This window comes from Pelobates fuscus, chromosome 6, assembly GCF_036172605.1.
Source record: "Pelobates fuscus isolate aPelFus1 chromosome 6, aPelFus1.pri, whole genome shotgun sequence".
In the NCBI taxonomy this organism is placed as follows: domain Eukaryota; kingdom Metazoa; phylum Chordata; class Amphibia; order Anura; family Pelobatidae; genus Pelobates; species Pelobates fuscus.
In genome coordinates this window covers 257,761,541-257,776,706 of record NC_086322.1, presented here as the reverse complement: position 1 = coordinate 257,776,706, position 15,166 = coordinate 257,761,541, and the positions used below count along the sequence as shown (strand labels likewise).

Sequence of the window (15,166 nt, the reverse complement as noted above, 5' to 3'; positions counted from 1 at the left end):
TCTGACTACAAGCAATTGTGTCTTCTATAACTAAGTGGTTTAAAGCACTGTGTTATTTAGAAAAATTGGCATACAGGACCTCTCACTCCTTCTTCCAGCCCTTTCTTTAAGTTTGTTAATTTTGCAGTCCCACAGCCCTGACATGCTCCCTCTGCATGTGGCTGACGTTTGCCCAATGAATAGTTCAGGGGGTTTGTTACTATGGACACCATCATTATTTTTTTTTTTTTTTACTTTTTTTTTTATCTCCCTGGAAACGGGATGCTTCTGATCTATTTATTCACATAAATATTCGTAGCACAGATCACCCAGGCTCCACATGTAGGAGAAGGCGTAATCGTCAGTGAAGTTTCTCATCCTGTCTGTGCTATTTGCCTTTTATTATCTGTCATTTTTTTTTGTAGTAGGCTTGTAAAACCTATAGAGCTGGTGAGAGGCTCCAGACAGATACAAAACAGAGGGAGAAAGAGAGAGGGAGGTGAAGAACTTATAAAGGATGCTCAGACACTTAAACTCTGCATGATACGGATTGATAAGTGAGGGATCTATTCTTCACATAGTCAACTTGAGAAAACAGGTGTTGCTGAAGAAAGACAAACTGGTGGGCACAAAGTGTTGGTGTGATTGAGACGATTCGACCCAGTGAAAAGGGATTTTACTGCAACATTCTGAAAACCTTGACCTGCTTGACCTTACCATTTGGCAAAGACTTTGATCCCAGATATGTTTTTGTGTGTTTGGCACACAAGACACTCATTGTCCAACCCAGGAGATTTTGTCCCACAATAAATTCCTGAATTACGCCGGGACCCTTAAAACACAAGCAACTGGCATTTTGACTTCATTTAACATTAACCAATTAATTGTAATCAACTGCAACCTATTGCGTGATCATCACCTATGTTTGTAAGTAGACAATCTGCCACTGCTCATGAAGATATTATATGCTGCCGATCAAAAGATGTTCTATTGATTATCAGAAGTTCTACTGATCAGGGAGAAGACTCCTCTGTAGATAGGTTGGTAGGAATAGGACATCGATCAAGGAGAAGGTATCTGCTGGTCATCTCCTAGTTGTCAACTCGGGATCCACTGACCAGAACATTTATTTTGCAATTGATCAGATACAGGATTATATGCCTCTGAGATGTTGATTTGTCACTTTCTCTAAAAGTGACTGGAACTTCTGCCATCATTTACAGTACTTTTTGGTGAAGAGCAAAGCAACCTGTGAAAATGAACGTCTCAATCCAGATCTCATCCCAAGAACCTTACCACCCAGAATCCATACTTATTCCCGTGTTATACTCCCTCATATTTCTGGTTGGTACTGTGGGCAACAGCCTGGTGCTGGCAGTATTATTGAGAAATGGTAATGTTAATAACACCACTAACTTATTCATCCTGAATCTAGGAGTGGCAGATTTATGCTTTATCATCTTTTGCGTGCCTTTCCAGGCCACCATTTATACCCTGGACCGTTGGGTTTTTGGACCCTTTATGTGCAAAGCAGTGCACTTCTTTATATACCTCACTATGTATGCCTCCAGCTTCACCCTGACCACAGTGTCCCTAGACAGGTAAGAAGTACAGTAAGTTTGTTCTAATGGTACTGAATCATTTCAAAAGTTTCCTAAATCAAGACCAGAGTACATACAGGACAATTACTTTTCTACTCGGCAACATTCTGTGTTAAATTAAGTTATATTCATTTTATATTAAAATTAGGCATCTGTCCCTAGATCTACACCAAACTTAACTCCAAACCCTAATGTCTTCCCACAATGCTTACTCCTTGAAATAACCCTAATTGCTAACTTCTAGTCCTACAGTTTTAGTATAATAACCATTATATTACTAGCTGTATTTTGGTGCTTACATTACCCCCTTGATTTCAAACTTATTATATTTTTTTTTTGTCTGTGTGTGTGTGTGTATGTATGTATATATATATATATATATATATTGCTATTGTGTTAGAACTTTCCCGTTTATAAGAACCTGTCAATCATGCAAAGGGTTATATTTCAGATGACATGGCCATTTACTGTCCATGAAGTGGGTGCAGAAAACCATATATTCTTTGTGTAATAGTTAGTAATAATAGTTCATCAAATACATTTGTTTTGTTAATGAAATTCTGACACCGACTATTAACCCTATGAATGAAAGAGATGTGCACATCTCTGGTATTTGAGGGGTTAAGCTAGAGGGAGCCTGTGTATCATTCTCCTATTACATATTCCTATTAATAATGACCGCTTAGGTCTCACTACTGCCCGACAGATCTTTATCAGACTGGGGAGATAATTCAATCAGTCAAAATTCACTGGGCTACTGTATGTGACTAATTCAATGTCTATGTGTTCGTTAATATAACACAAAATGAATGCAGAGAACACAGAGTGCCTCTGAATTATAAAGCAAGATAGTATGTATGTTACATCCATCTAAATATAAAAATGCCAATAACAATATAAAACACATTACTGACTAGTTTTAAGATTACCATGACTTTAACGTTTGACATACAGGTTATTATTTATAATGTTAGAGTGTTTCTTTAATGACAATGAGACATTGTAGCACTCATTTTGAGAAAAAATAGAACCTTCCTAGTAACTAAAATTTGGTTCTTCTTCTGTAAAGGCAAGGCTAACCTGCCCCTGTAGACTATCGTTTTTATTCAGGTTTGGACGGCTTAGAACAGATAATGAGAAATTGTGTTCTCCATTACTGGCTGCAAATTGGTCTGTCCTACTTTTTTGCCTTGATATCTACAGTGATTATGGTGCTTAGAGTGCTGCTTCAAACTGAAAATGTGGTGAGCTGGAAAAAGGTTGAAAAGCTCCTACAGTTATTTAATTTTTTTTTTTTTAGAATGAATTCAATATTGCTAGTTATAAACATACCTACCAACATTACCTGCCCACCATCTGTGGAAGGATGTCAGCAGGCAAGGGAGCAGGCTGTCCAGAAGGATGGACTTGCTGATGGGTGGACACCTTAAATGGGTGGTCAGGCAGACAGATGGTGGAGGCTGGTCCACAGGGGTAGGTTGCGCAGTGCCACTTCCATTTTTATTGGCAAAAAATAAATACAAATAATAATGTGTGTGTTAGAAAAAAGATGCCTGTGGGGTCAGCCATACATATATCTGCAGCTTCCCTCTCCCTCTTTATTGATGATGGTAATGTCCAACAAGTCAGCGAGGGGCAGTGTACCAGCGTCCCACCATCTTTATCCACCACTGCTATTCACTTAAATTAAATTTAAACTTTAAAAAAGGTAAACAAAAAACTGTTGGTAGCATTAAGATTCTAAAAACTGGTTGAAGTAACATATATATTAACATGTACAAATTATATTTGTAAAACTGTATTTAAAAGTACATATAGATTATTGCCCCCCAAGCAGTGCCCGTAATAAAGAGTTGATTTATTTCTAAGCCAGAGGCAAGAGAGTATCTCATAACAGCTCTCCTTCGCCCCTGAGAGATCATAAGTTATGGTGAGCTCCTTCCAATCCTACAGAGAAGTCAGGACGCATGCGCGGCAATCACTGCACTGCTCCCATACCTTGCCTACCCACCTTCCTGGACACAGCTGGGCAGACAGGCTGCCCAGGGCACAGTGCAAGGGGTGAGTCTGCTTGTAAAAGGGGCAGTTCAGCCTATAAAAATTGAATGACAGTCTGCCCCCACAAGGTAGACCATGCACGGGGTGCTGATGAAGCACTCTAGGCATTATACTAGTGCGATAGCTCAGTGGGCTAATGCATCATCAGTAGAATCTGTTCAACCTTTGTGTTACCAGTTTGAATACTGGCAGGGTTGACTTAATTTTTCCGAGGTAGATAAAATGAGTACCATTAAATTGGGTAATAGTAACAATCCCTGGATGTTGGACTAAGGTAACATCCCCAGGATGTACTTGAAAACCAGAGTAATCTGAATGTGCCTTTACTGGTTAAATACTTTGTTATTATTACCAGTCACTAGACATGTGCAATTCGTTTCGGTCCGAATTAAAATTCGGCCGAATTTCAGGTAATTCGGACATTCGGGTGCTTCTGAATGTCCGAATAGTTGAATTGCTGAGTACGAATATACTTACCCAGTGAAAGAAGAAGAATGTTACACTGTATACAATTTTAAATAAAAAGTATACAAACATAGCCAGGATTCAGCTGTAAGCATTTGCAACACTTACAACAATCAAGTAACATTCATATAAAATGTAAGTTACTTGGCCAGTCAGTGTAATGACAGGAATGAATAAGTAGATAACTCCCTAATTCCCACGGTATTAGGGAGCTATCTACTAAAAGGCTGAAAGACCTAAATTGGTCTTTCAGCCAAATGTACTAATACTAAGTAAAAATTACTTAGTAGTAGTAAATTATGCCCCTACTCGCTATACCGCGAGTAGGGGCATGTCTATTAAACAGTGAGCAGCCTGTTTAATACAAGAATAAGGGGGGGGGACCTAATGTCCTCTCCCCTGGCCCCCACCCCTGAGTGGTGGGTGGGGGCCCTAAATACAAATTGGGGGGGACCTAATGTCCTCCCTCCTGGCCCCCACCCCTGAGCGGTGGGTGGGGGCCCTAAACAAGAATAAGGGGGGGGACCTAATGTCCTCCACCCTGGCCCCCACCCCTGAGCGGTGGGTGGGGGCCCTAAATACAAATTGGGGGGGACCTAATGTCCTCCCCCCTGGCCCCCACCCCTGAGCGGTGGGTGGGGGCTGTAAACACAAATTGGGGGGGACCTAATGTCCTCCCCCCTGGCCCCCACCCCATAGCGGTGGGTGGGGGCCCTAAATACAAATTGGGGGGGACCTAATGTCCTCCCCCCTGGCCCCCACCCCTGAGCGGTGGGTGGGGGCCCTAAACAAAAATAAGGGGGGACCGAATGTCCTCCCCCCTGGCCCCCACCCCTGAGCGGTGGGTGGGGGCCCTAAATACCAATTGGGGGGGGACCTAATGTCCTCCCTCCTGGCCCCCACCCCTGAGCGGTGGGTGGGGGCCCTAAACAAGAATAAGGGGGGGGACCTAATGTCCTCCACCCTGGCCCCCACCCCTGAGCGGTGGGTGGGGGCCCTAAATACAAATTGGGGGGGACCTAATGTCCTCCCCCCTGGCCCCCACCCCTGAGCGGTGGGTGGGGGCTGTAAACACAAATTGGGGGGGACCTAATGTCCTCCCCCCTGGCCCCCACCCCATAGCGGTGGGTGGGGGCCCTAAATACAAATTGGGGGGGACCTAATGTCCTCCCCCCTGGCCCCCACCCCTGAGCGGTGGGTGGGGGCCCTAAACAAAAATAAGGGGGGACCTAATGTCCTCCCCCCTGGCCCCCACCCCTGAGCGGTGGGTGGGGGCCCTAAATACCAATTGGGGGGGACCTAATGTCCTTCCCCCTTGGCCCCCACCTATGAGCGGCGGGTGGGGGCCCTAAATACATATTTAACCCCCCCCTCCCCCTGGTGACTCGGGGTCCAAAAAACCCTAGTCACCCCCTCCCCCAAAAAATAAACTCCTACTTACCCCTCTCACCCTAAAAATAATGAGGGGGGACCTTTAACTAAATACCTGTAAAAATAAACAAAAATAAACTTAACAATCGATGTTTTCTTTCTTCTAAAATCTTATTTTTTCAGCCCCAAAAAAGGCAAAATAAAAATCCATAACAACTGACGCAATAAAAAAAAAAAAAAAAACGAGCGCCAAAAAAAATAATCCATCTTCACCCATGGAGGGCTCCGCGCAGACTGAGCTCTGCAGGGCGGGGGGAGGCTTATAAAGCCTTGCCCCGCCCTGCAATTAGGCTCAGAGCACTCTGATTGGTGGGTTTAAGCCACCAATTTTCCCACGCTGTGTAATTTGACTCATAACACTCTGATTGGTTACTTAATCCACCTATCAGAGAGTTATGGGTCAAATTACACAGCGTGGGAAAATTCCAAAGAACTTTCCCACGCTGTGTAAAATGACACAGAGCACTCTGATTGGTGGATTTCAAACCAACCAATCAGAGTGCTGTGACAGGTAAATGTAGAGACTTACCTGTCAGTCTCTTCATTTACCTGTCAGAGCACTCTGATTGGATGGCTTAAACCCACCAATCAGAGTGCCCTGAGCCTAATTGCAGGGCGGGGCAAGGCTTTATAAGTCTTCCCGCCCTGCAGAGCTCAGTTTGCGCGGAGCCCTCCATGGGTGAAGATGGATTTTTTTTTTTTTGTGCTCGTTTTTTTTTTTTTTTTTTTAAATTGCGTCGGTTATTATGTTTTTTTATTTGCCCTTTTTTGGGGCTGAAAAAAGAAGATTTTAGAAGAAAGGAAACATTGAATGGTAAGTTTATTTTTATTTTTACAGGTACTTAGTTAAATGGTCCCCCCTCATTATTTTTAGGGTGAGGGGGGTAGGTAGGAGTTTATTTTTTTGTGGAGGGGTGACTAGGGGTTTGGGGACCCCTAGTCACCTGGGGGGAGGGGGGTTAAATTTTCATTTAGGGCCCCCACCCACCGCTCAGGGGTGGGGGTCAGGGGGAAGGACATTAGGTCCCCCCTTATTCTTGTTTAGGGCCCCCACCCACCGCTCAGGGGTGGGGGCCAGGGGGAGGACATTAGGTCCCCCCCATTTGTATTTAGGGCCCCCACCTGCCGCTCAGGGGTGGGGGCCAGGGGGGAGGACAATAGGTCCCCCCCTTATTCTTGTTTAGGGCCCCCACCCACCATTTAGGGGTGGGGGCCAGGGAGGAGGACAATAGGTCCCCCCCCAGTTTGTATTTAGGGCCCCCACCCGCCGCTCAGGGGCGGGGGCCAGGGGGGAGGACATTAGGTCCCCCCCAATTTATATTTAGGGCCCCCCTCTCACCGCTCAGGGGTGGGGGCCATGGGGAGGACAATAGGTCCCCTCCCTTATTCTTGTTTAGGCCCCCACCCACCGCTCAGGGGTGGGGGCCAGGGGGGAGGACATTAGGTTCCCCCCTTATTCTTGTTTAGGGCCCGCACCCACCGCTCAGGGGTGAGGGCCAGGGGGGAGGACATTAGGTCCCCCCCATTTTTATTTAGGGCCCCCACCGCCGCTCAGGGGTGGGGGCCGGTGGGAAGGACAATAGGTCCTCCCCCCTTTTTTTACTTTAGGGCCCCCACCCGCTCAGGGAGGGGGGACCCTTTTTTTTTTTTTTAACAGTGAGCAGCCACAGGCTGCTCACTTTTTAATAGACATGCCCCTACTCGCGGTATTGCGAGTAGGGGCACAATTTACTAATACTAAGTAATTTTTACTTAGTATTAGTAAATTTGGCTGAAAGACCAATTTAGGTCTTTCAGCCTTTTGGTAGATAACTCCCTAATACTGTGGGAATTAAGGAGTTATCTACCAAGCGGCTGCAACAAAAGTCCCAAAATGCCGGAGTTCCGAAGTTGCCGAAGTTCCGAAGTTGCCGAAGTTCCGAAGTGCCGAATTTGCCGGAGTGCCGAAGTTCCGAAGTGCCGAAGTTGCCGGAGTGCCGAAGTTCCGAAGTGTCTAAGATCCGAAGTGCCGAAGTTGCCGAAGTTCCGAAGTGTCGAAGTGCCGAATTGCCGAAGTCCCGAATTGATGAAGTCCCGAATTTCGGAATGCCGAACCGAGCCGAATATTTTCCCCATGCACATGCCTACCAGTCACTGCATCAGATTTCAAAATGGGTCCCTCTGGTCCCTAGGGCCTAGTTTTGTAAGGACAGTACCTACAAAATGATGGAACTGTCCCAACAAATGCAGGGCTGTTGGCACCATACTGCTTCTGCAATTTACTCATAGAAAAGCATTGAGTCTAGTGCTTTGCCCTGAGAAGCATTGCCTTCCGTTTTGTGATTAAGGCACAGAGCAATCAGGAACAGATTTTTCCCAATTGTCTTACTGATAGCCGTGAGAGTGTACCAAGACTCTTTACAGGGGTGTTGACTTCTCTTGAAATCAGCACTTTTATATAGTGAGAGATACATAGTAAGCATCCTTTATGTATTGAATACCAGAAGGATGCAAAGTCGCTCTGGTTAAAAAAACAAACAAAAAAAAAGTGCAAAAGCACAACCCCCCCCCCCCCTAATTATCAATATGCCAAGGAAGCCCAGTCCCTCTTTCATGTGCCCACAGTAAAAAGTAAGCTAATTTCTTCCTCAACAGGCCTCTAATTACATGTGGTCTTTAAGTTGAATTATATTTAAGTATAGACATATTGTATTCTTTATTTTCACTTATAGTTAACATTGTGAGCTACATGAACAAATGAAATATTATTTAAATATATTGTTGCAAAAAAAAAGAGAAAATAGATACATTTTGTCATCTTTAGAAGGGTACTCTAGGTACAATAACAACTTAATTTCACTTAAATAGATATGGTGCCTGGAGTCCCCACATATGATCCCTTGTTTCACTGAAAATGTTTTTGAATAGTTTAACAGTGACTTATGGTCTTTGGCAGCTCGCTATCCACACCAGCTGATGCCAAATAAAATTATACCAGTAATAGCTGGATTCCATAGGCTGAGAGCCAAGGGATCACAGGCACTATTATCCCTTTAATGTGATGAAGTGTTCATGGTGCCTTCAGTGTTCTTTTAAGAGAGCAAAAAGTTAGAGGTTTAAGATCCATCTCAAGTTTTAAAAACATAGAATTACTTGAATGTATACTCCAAGCACCATAGCCACTGGAGCACATCCTGGTACCCCCTAATGTTTGGCACCCAGGTAGGAAGTCAATCATTCGAAAGAGACAGACATGTAGATATTGATGGAAAGTCAGAGTATTCCTGGTGCATTGTAGTGGTTATGGTACTTAGGGTGTTCCTTGGACATGCATCACTTGACAATTTAATGTTTAAACCAGCAAGCAAACACTTCTAAACAATGTTACAAACATACAGGGCCAGAGCCAAGGATTTGTGGCTTTGTGTCTCTTACACCCCAGCCTTTGTATGTCTTTTACTTCCCTCCAGCCCTTGTGTGTCTTTCTCCCCAAGCCCCTCTATGTCTCCCTGTGTCCCCCCAGCACCTCTAGGTATCTCCCCACAGCCCCCCACTGCCTGTCTCTTTGCCCCTTCCCCCGCCCCTCTGTGTTTCTGTTTTTCTCGGCCCCATTTGTGTGTCTCTTCCCCCCCTGCATCTTGTCTCTTTCTTCCCAGCCCCACTATGTTGCCTTGTGTTCATCCTTGTGTTCATCCATCTCATCTCCACAAGTCTCCACATCCATCTCATCTCCACAAGTTCATCCATCTCATCTCCACAAGTGTCTCATGTCCACAGCCCCCCATATGTCTCAACAATTCCTCTCCCCCAGCCCCTCCATGTGTCTCATTCCTTTCCCAGCCCCTTCATGTGCTCATTTCCTCCCCTTCAGTCCTCCCATGTGTCTCAATCCCCTAGCCCCCCCATGTCTCAATCCCCCAAACCTCCATGTGTCTCAATCCCCCAGTCCCTTCATGTGCTCATTGCCTCCCCCTCAGTCCTCCATGTGTCTCATTCCTTTCCCAGCCCCTTCATGTGCTCATTTCCTCCCCTTCAGTCCACCCATGAGTCTCAATCCCCTAGCCCCCCATGTCTCAATCCCCCAAACCTCCATGTGTCTCAATCCCCCAGCCCCTTCATGTGCTCATTGCCTCCCCCTCAGTCCTCCCATGTGGATCAATCCCCTAGTTCCCCCATGTCTTAATCCCCTAAACCCCCATGTGTCTCAATCCCCCAGACCTCTATGTGTCTCAATCACCCAGCCCCTCCATGTGTCTTAATCCCCCAGACTCCACCATGTGTCTCATTCCCTCTACTCCCTCCCCATGTGTCTTGCTCGCCCTCTCCCACATGTGCCAGTTTATCTCTCTCCTCCTGTGTAGCGCGGCCGAGAGCAAACTGCGGGAGCATACAGAAAACTGCAGGAGCACTGTGTAGCGCGCACTCCTCCTGCGCGTCACCCGAATTCTGCGCACCCTAGGCCCTAAGCGACATGGCGGCCGACTGTGCTGCCAGATGGTTGCGCCGGCCCCGCAAACATACTTTGAAGAGTATATAATAAACATTTAAAAATTCAGATTGCATTGTTCCGCATGCCTCACAGTTAGGGGAGTTTCTTCAGGCTCCCCCCACCTTCCCTCTTACCCACCCTTCTCAGTTTCAGAACATTTCTCTAATGACAGAAACAGGGCATCATTGTGCTGCAGCAGGAGAGAGAAACCCGACATCTGACACCCATCTGCATGAATCACACTGATCAGACTCCCTCTCTTCTCCCCCTGTCAGGATGTTGCAAGGTAAAGAGATCTGCAAATGTGTAAATCTGTCTGGCATGCCCATTGCATTTTTCCAGCATTCCTTGGGATAGGGCATGGATTGGTAAGATCAGTGTGTCCCCTGGAGTGGGAGTGGAAAGCATAAGCAAAAAGAATCAGATAAATATGAAAAAAAATGTACCTGCTTGTTCAGTCTGCATAGTGAACCAAGTGTCTCACTAAAGCTTTTGAGTGAGACATTTGTCTGAAAGTGATGAATGTCCCTTTAAATACCCATTACTGCAGGGTTAGCCAATAAGTAGACACTAGCTGACAAAGCAATACAAAACACACAAAAAACAGGTTGCACTGAATACTGTGTGCATTAAGTCCAATAAAACAATTATTTTGAAGATCCTGGCTTGTAATTGTCCAGGCTTCAGTTGGTGAGGAATATATGTAAAAAGACAAAAAATAACCAATAATAGTGCAGATAGTCAAATACTAGTGTAGGACACACAACAAGGATATGTGGGATCACACTCACATTTGTTAGAGCTATAGACCAGCTCTGAGTAGAACAGCATACAGTGCTATAATCCTCACTGATGGATATGTAGCTCTTTAGGGGTAAGTTTCAGGGCATCCAGATGAATATGAAAAAGTAAAACATAAAAAGTAAACAATAGTGCTTACTGACTAAAACCAAAATCAGGTAAAAATATAAATGGTAATTTGCTCACATTTAGTAGAGCAGTAACACCGTTTAAGAGATAGCACTTGGGTGGTATGATACCTACCAAGGATATAATGTTGAGTAGATTCTCCTGACGGCAATCCTTGCCAGGAATTGGAAGTAGAGTAGAGACTTCAAGAGTTTTAAATGTGCCAGTAACAATAAAAAACAATAAAAATAACAAAAAGCTAAATAAATGGTCTTTCACTATAAAATGGGTGTAAGCCAAATAAACTTTGGCACGGATTGGATGTAAACGTAGCTGACAGAGCATCATGGGAGATGTGGGTCTAAATCAGCTGGAGAGCAAACTTTAAATTACATACTTTTCATTAATTTTAAAGTGGCATTGTCAACTACACCTCCCCCTTAAAACATGAGTATTTCATAAAGATTGAATCTTTATGAGATACTCATATTGAGTGTGTTGAGATTTCACTGAAATTCCAAATCAGTTAAGAGATATAATAATATAATGAGACAAAGTAGGGACCATTTCCACCGCCTGACTTTTTTAGACTCTGGGCTTAGCTACAAAGTCAATACCAACAGCCGTCACCAGTGACAGCTGCAGGAAATCCACCTGTGTCTATGCAGGATCCCACGGCCTAATGGGATCCTCCATAGGCCTTAATGTTGTACTCTCGCGCATGAACAAGAGTACAGCAGTGATGTCGGCTCCGGAACAAGATGGTCGCACCCGCGAGGGACAGGTTACGATAAGTAAATCTCTCCTTTAGCTGCTTCCCCCAGCCACCGGAACCCAGCGATGATGTCACCGTCGGGGATCTCTACGTATTCTGCAAAGACCCCAGACAGTGACAGTGCCATTTTAAAGTGGCAACCAATTCCACAGACATGTGGAGTGTGAGTGGGGGTGTGGCTTTGTTCTAAGGCATTTTTGGTGACATATTAATAACAACGGACAATGTTTCTTATTTACACACGCTGATTTCTGAACACATTTATTGTAATTTAAAGACACACTACTCTGAGTATTATTGCTGTGGAGCTCTGTTACACACTCTGGCACACCAACAATATGGGGCTCTTTGAAAAGAGGGATTTGGGCCCAAAATAGGGACTGTCCCTCCTGCATAGGGACACTTGGGAGGTATGAAACGTTGACAAGGAAATTTCCTAATTTTGGACTAAAATAGTTAATTTAGTTATATCAACTGTTCTAGCCTAAATGTCCAATTTCCTCATGAATTCCATACAAATTGTGTAACTGACAGTTTAGTGAAGCAAACCATGTAAAAATGAACTGCAATTCTTATGACAGTGCAGGTGGATTCTGGGAGTTGCAGTTCACTGATGCCTATAGATCTTGAACTATTTCAATCATAGTACAGTAGAAATTTCAGGCTGTTTCCATCAGGCATGACAAAGGCTGCTTGTTAGCTATCACAGGGAAGATAGCATTAAGAGTCACAGCAGGGATACATTTGCAATTCATTCATCCATTTATTTGCAGCGGGGAAAAAAAAAAACAATTTTCTTTCTAAAAGCAGAGAGATAAAATGTCCTGTCAGTTATCAAAGCACTTAAATACAAAGTGGTTTATGTTTAATTATTGTGTTTTTCATGCATTATCAATGCAATGCATAAAAATATGCATTAAACATATCTCCAAATCAAATGTAAGATATGAGCACTGTAATATATTACACATGCTTATGTACAAATGCGTCTTCATAGTAAAGGAGCACTCCAAGCGCCATAATCATGAAAGTGCACTGTAGTGGTTATGGTGCCATAAGTGCCCTAGCATGCACTCCCCCAGTGTAAGAAGTCAAACTAGCCATTACCCTCCACCACTTCTTCCTATGGCTCCATCTGAGCTAAGGACGTCTAGAGCACCTGCTTGTACATACTCCGTACAGCTGCTTGTTCTCCCATTTACTTGAATGAAGGTGAACGCCACAGTACAGTAAATATATTATTATAATTGGTATTTCTGTAGTGCCAACGTTTTTTCCCAGCGCTTTACAATAAGTAATATAACATAATGTTAAAAATGTAACAACACCGTTTTCTGCTTAAAAGGGACACTAAGGGCACCCAGACTATTTCAGCTCATGAAAGTTGGTCTGGATGTCTTGCCTCCAGGTCCCTTAACCATGCAAAGTTAATTATTGCAGTTTTTTTTAATAACCTGCAATAACTACCTTTATGGGTTAACTCCTCCTCTAGTGGCTGTCTACCAGACAGCCACTAAAGGGACTTCCAAGTCGTTAGGCGACTTTTGGTCACCTAGGTGACGCTGGACGTCCTCACGCTATGCATGAGGATGTCCAGCATCACCCAAAACCACATAGGAAAGCATTACACATGCTTACCTACGGGGGAAGTTCTAATGCTTAGATTAGGTCCCTCCCGACGTCTGACATCGGCAGGGGAGGATTGGAGGCGAGCCCAAGACAGTGCCGGGGGATTTTAACCCCTTCTGTACCACAGATTATTATTATTAAGGGGAATTTTGTTGTTAAATTCACCTTAATAACATTGTAAAGCGCTGCAGAATCTTTTGATAATAATATAATGAAAACAAATTATGGCATTATAAATATTCCCTAAACAAGATTTAAGTATAATGCCAGGAGATATGTAAATCTATGTTTTAGTATATTATATATGTTAAAATGCATATTCAGATTGTAGTGAGTATTCACAAGAAACAGTAGCAATCTTTTTATGTGACCACACACACACACTAAAAGATATATTTAATTTTAATGTGTTTGTTAGTGTACAGTGAAATTAATATTCATTAATTATTTTGTGTAGGTACCTGGCAATACGTTATCCACTACGTTCCAGGGAGCTTCGAACACCTAAGAATGCATTAATGGCCATCACTCTAATCTGGAGCCTATCCTTGATTTTTTCTGGCCCATACCTCAGCTACTACCAAGAGTTCCAGACAGACAACCTTACTTTGTGTCATCCTGTATGGCAGATTTCCCATCGCAAGACTATGGACCTTTGCACCTTTGTGTTCAGTTACGTTATTCCTGTGCTCATCCTTGGCCTCACCTATGCTCGTACAATCCGCTACCTCTGGACTTCTGTCAATCCCATTGACGACAGGTCTGAATCAAAAAGGGCCAAGAGGAGAGTGACCCGTATGATCATCATTGTGGCTGTTTTGTTTTGCCTGTGCTGGTTGCCTCACCACTTGGTCATACTTTGTGTCTTGTTTGGTTACTTTCCCCTCAATAATTTCACTTATGCCGTTCGTATTCTCTCCCACCTAGTGTCTTATGCTAATTCCTGTGTCAATCCAGTGGTGTATGCTCTAGTATCTAAACACTTTCGCAAGGGGTTCCGCAAAATATTCCTTTGTCTTCTGTTTCGACAAAGGTCAGCCAACAAGGTCCATGTGGTCCCTACTGTCCATGCTGGTGTCAGCACACTAGAAGCAGCATGCACGGAAGTGACCCAGCTCAGTGAGGGTCACATGCATTGCTCTGCCTGCTGCCAAGATTCTAGAAGCACCTGGGAAGAGACAGAAAGGATTGGGGATAAGGGAGCCCAGACATTCCTCCCATTTAATGCAACATAGTAAGCCATGGGGATATGTATTTCAGAACTTGAATATTACTTGCTCAGAGCCATCTAAATCCAAGAATATGGTGGATAAGCCCATTGTCACATATACGTGAAGAACTGGAGTGTCTATAACACCATAACCAGCATTGACAGCTTTTTAAAAGGTGGACATCATTGAAGAGCATCAACGCATTCTTATACCATGTCTATGCTTTCAAGTATTTACCAAAGCAATGCAGGCTGCTTATTGTTTAAGTATATTTCTTCACACAAGCACTATAGCTGTATCCACACAGTTTGAAACACTATTCTTTTTTTAACGTACATTAATATTGTTATTTTGTGTAAACACTAATTAAATCAATTTTTTAATACATATTAAATCATTAATACCAGTATCTATATAGAATATTGCCACTTTTTAATTTATTTTGAGCATCAAAATTATATATTTTTTTCTTCTAAATTTCTGGTTTATTATAATTGCCCTTTTTCCTTTCTATATATAGTTCTACACCAATAAACAGTTTAATTACACTAATTGGCTGCTGTCCATGCATCACCACATAGTCAATTAATTTGTTGTAGTTCTACTCAGTGAAAATGCTGTGAATAAATTGGAGGGTGTA

The 15,166-nt window shown here is 43.5% G+C and overlaps 1 protein-coding gene across 1 annotated transcript; it reads left to right on the top strand.

Annotated features, from left to right (window-relative positions):
• Positions 1 to 829: 829 nt before the first annotated feature.
• Positions 830 to 14,834, top strand: GALR2 (galanin receptor 2). The gene is made up of 2 exons (XM_063459022.1): positions 830 to 1,580; positions 13,773 to 14,834. The coding sequence occupies exons 1-2, from the start codon at positions 1,237 to 1,239 to the stop codon at positions 14,548 to 14,550; spliced, it is 1,122 nt and encodes a 373-aa protein (XP_063315092.1). The 5' UTR covers positions 830 to 1,236; the 3' UTR covers positions 14,551 to 14,834.
• Positions 14,835 to 15,166: the final 332 nt, after the last annotated feature.

Excerpts from the sequence above, each read along its gene's own strand:
- GALR2 (XM_063459022.1), top strand. The coding sequence starts at position 1,237 with ATGAACGTCTCAATCCAGATCTCATCCCAAGAACCTTACCACCCAGAA. Across the intron at positions 1,581-13,772 it reads ACCACAGTGTCCCTAGACAG|GTACCTGGCAATACGTTATC; the intron begins GTAAGAAGTACA and ends TATTTTGTGTAG.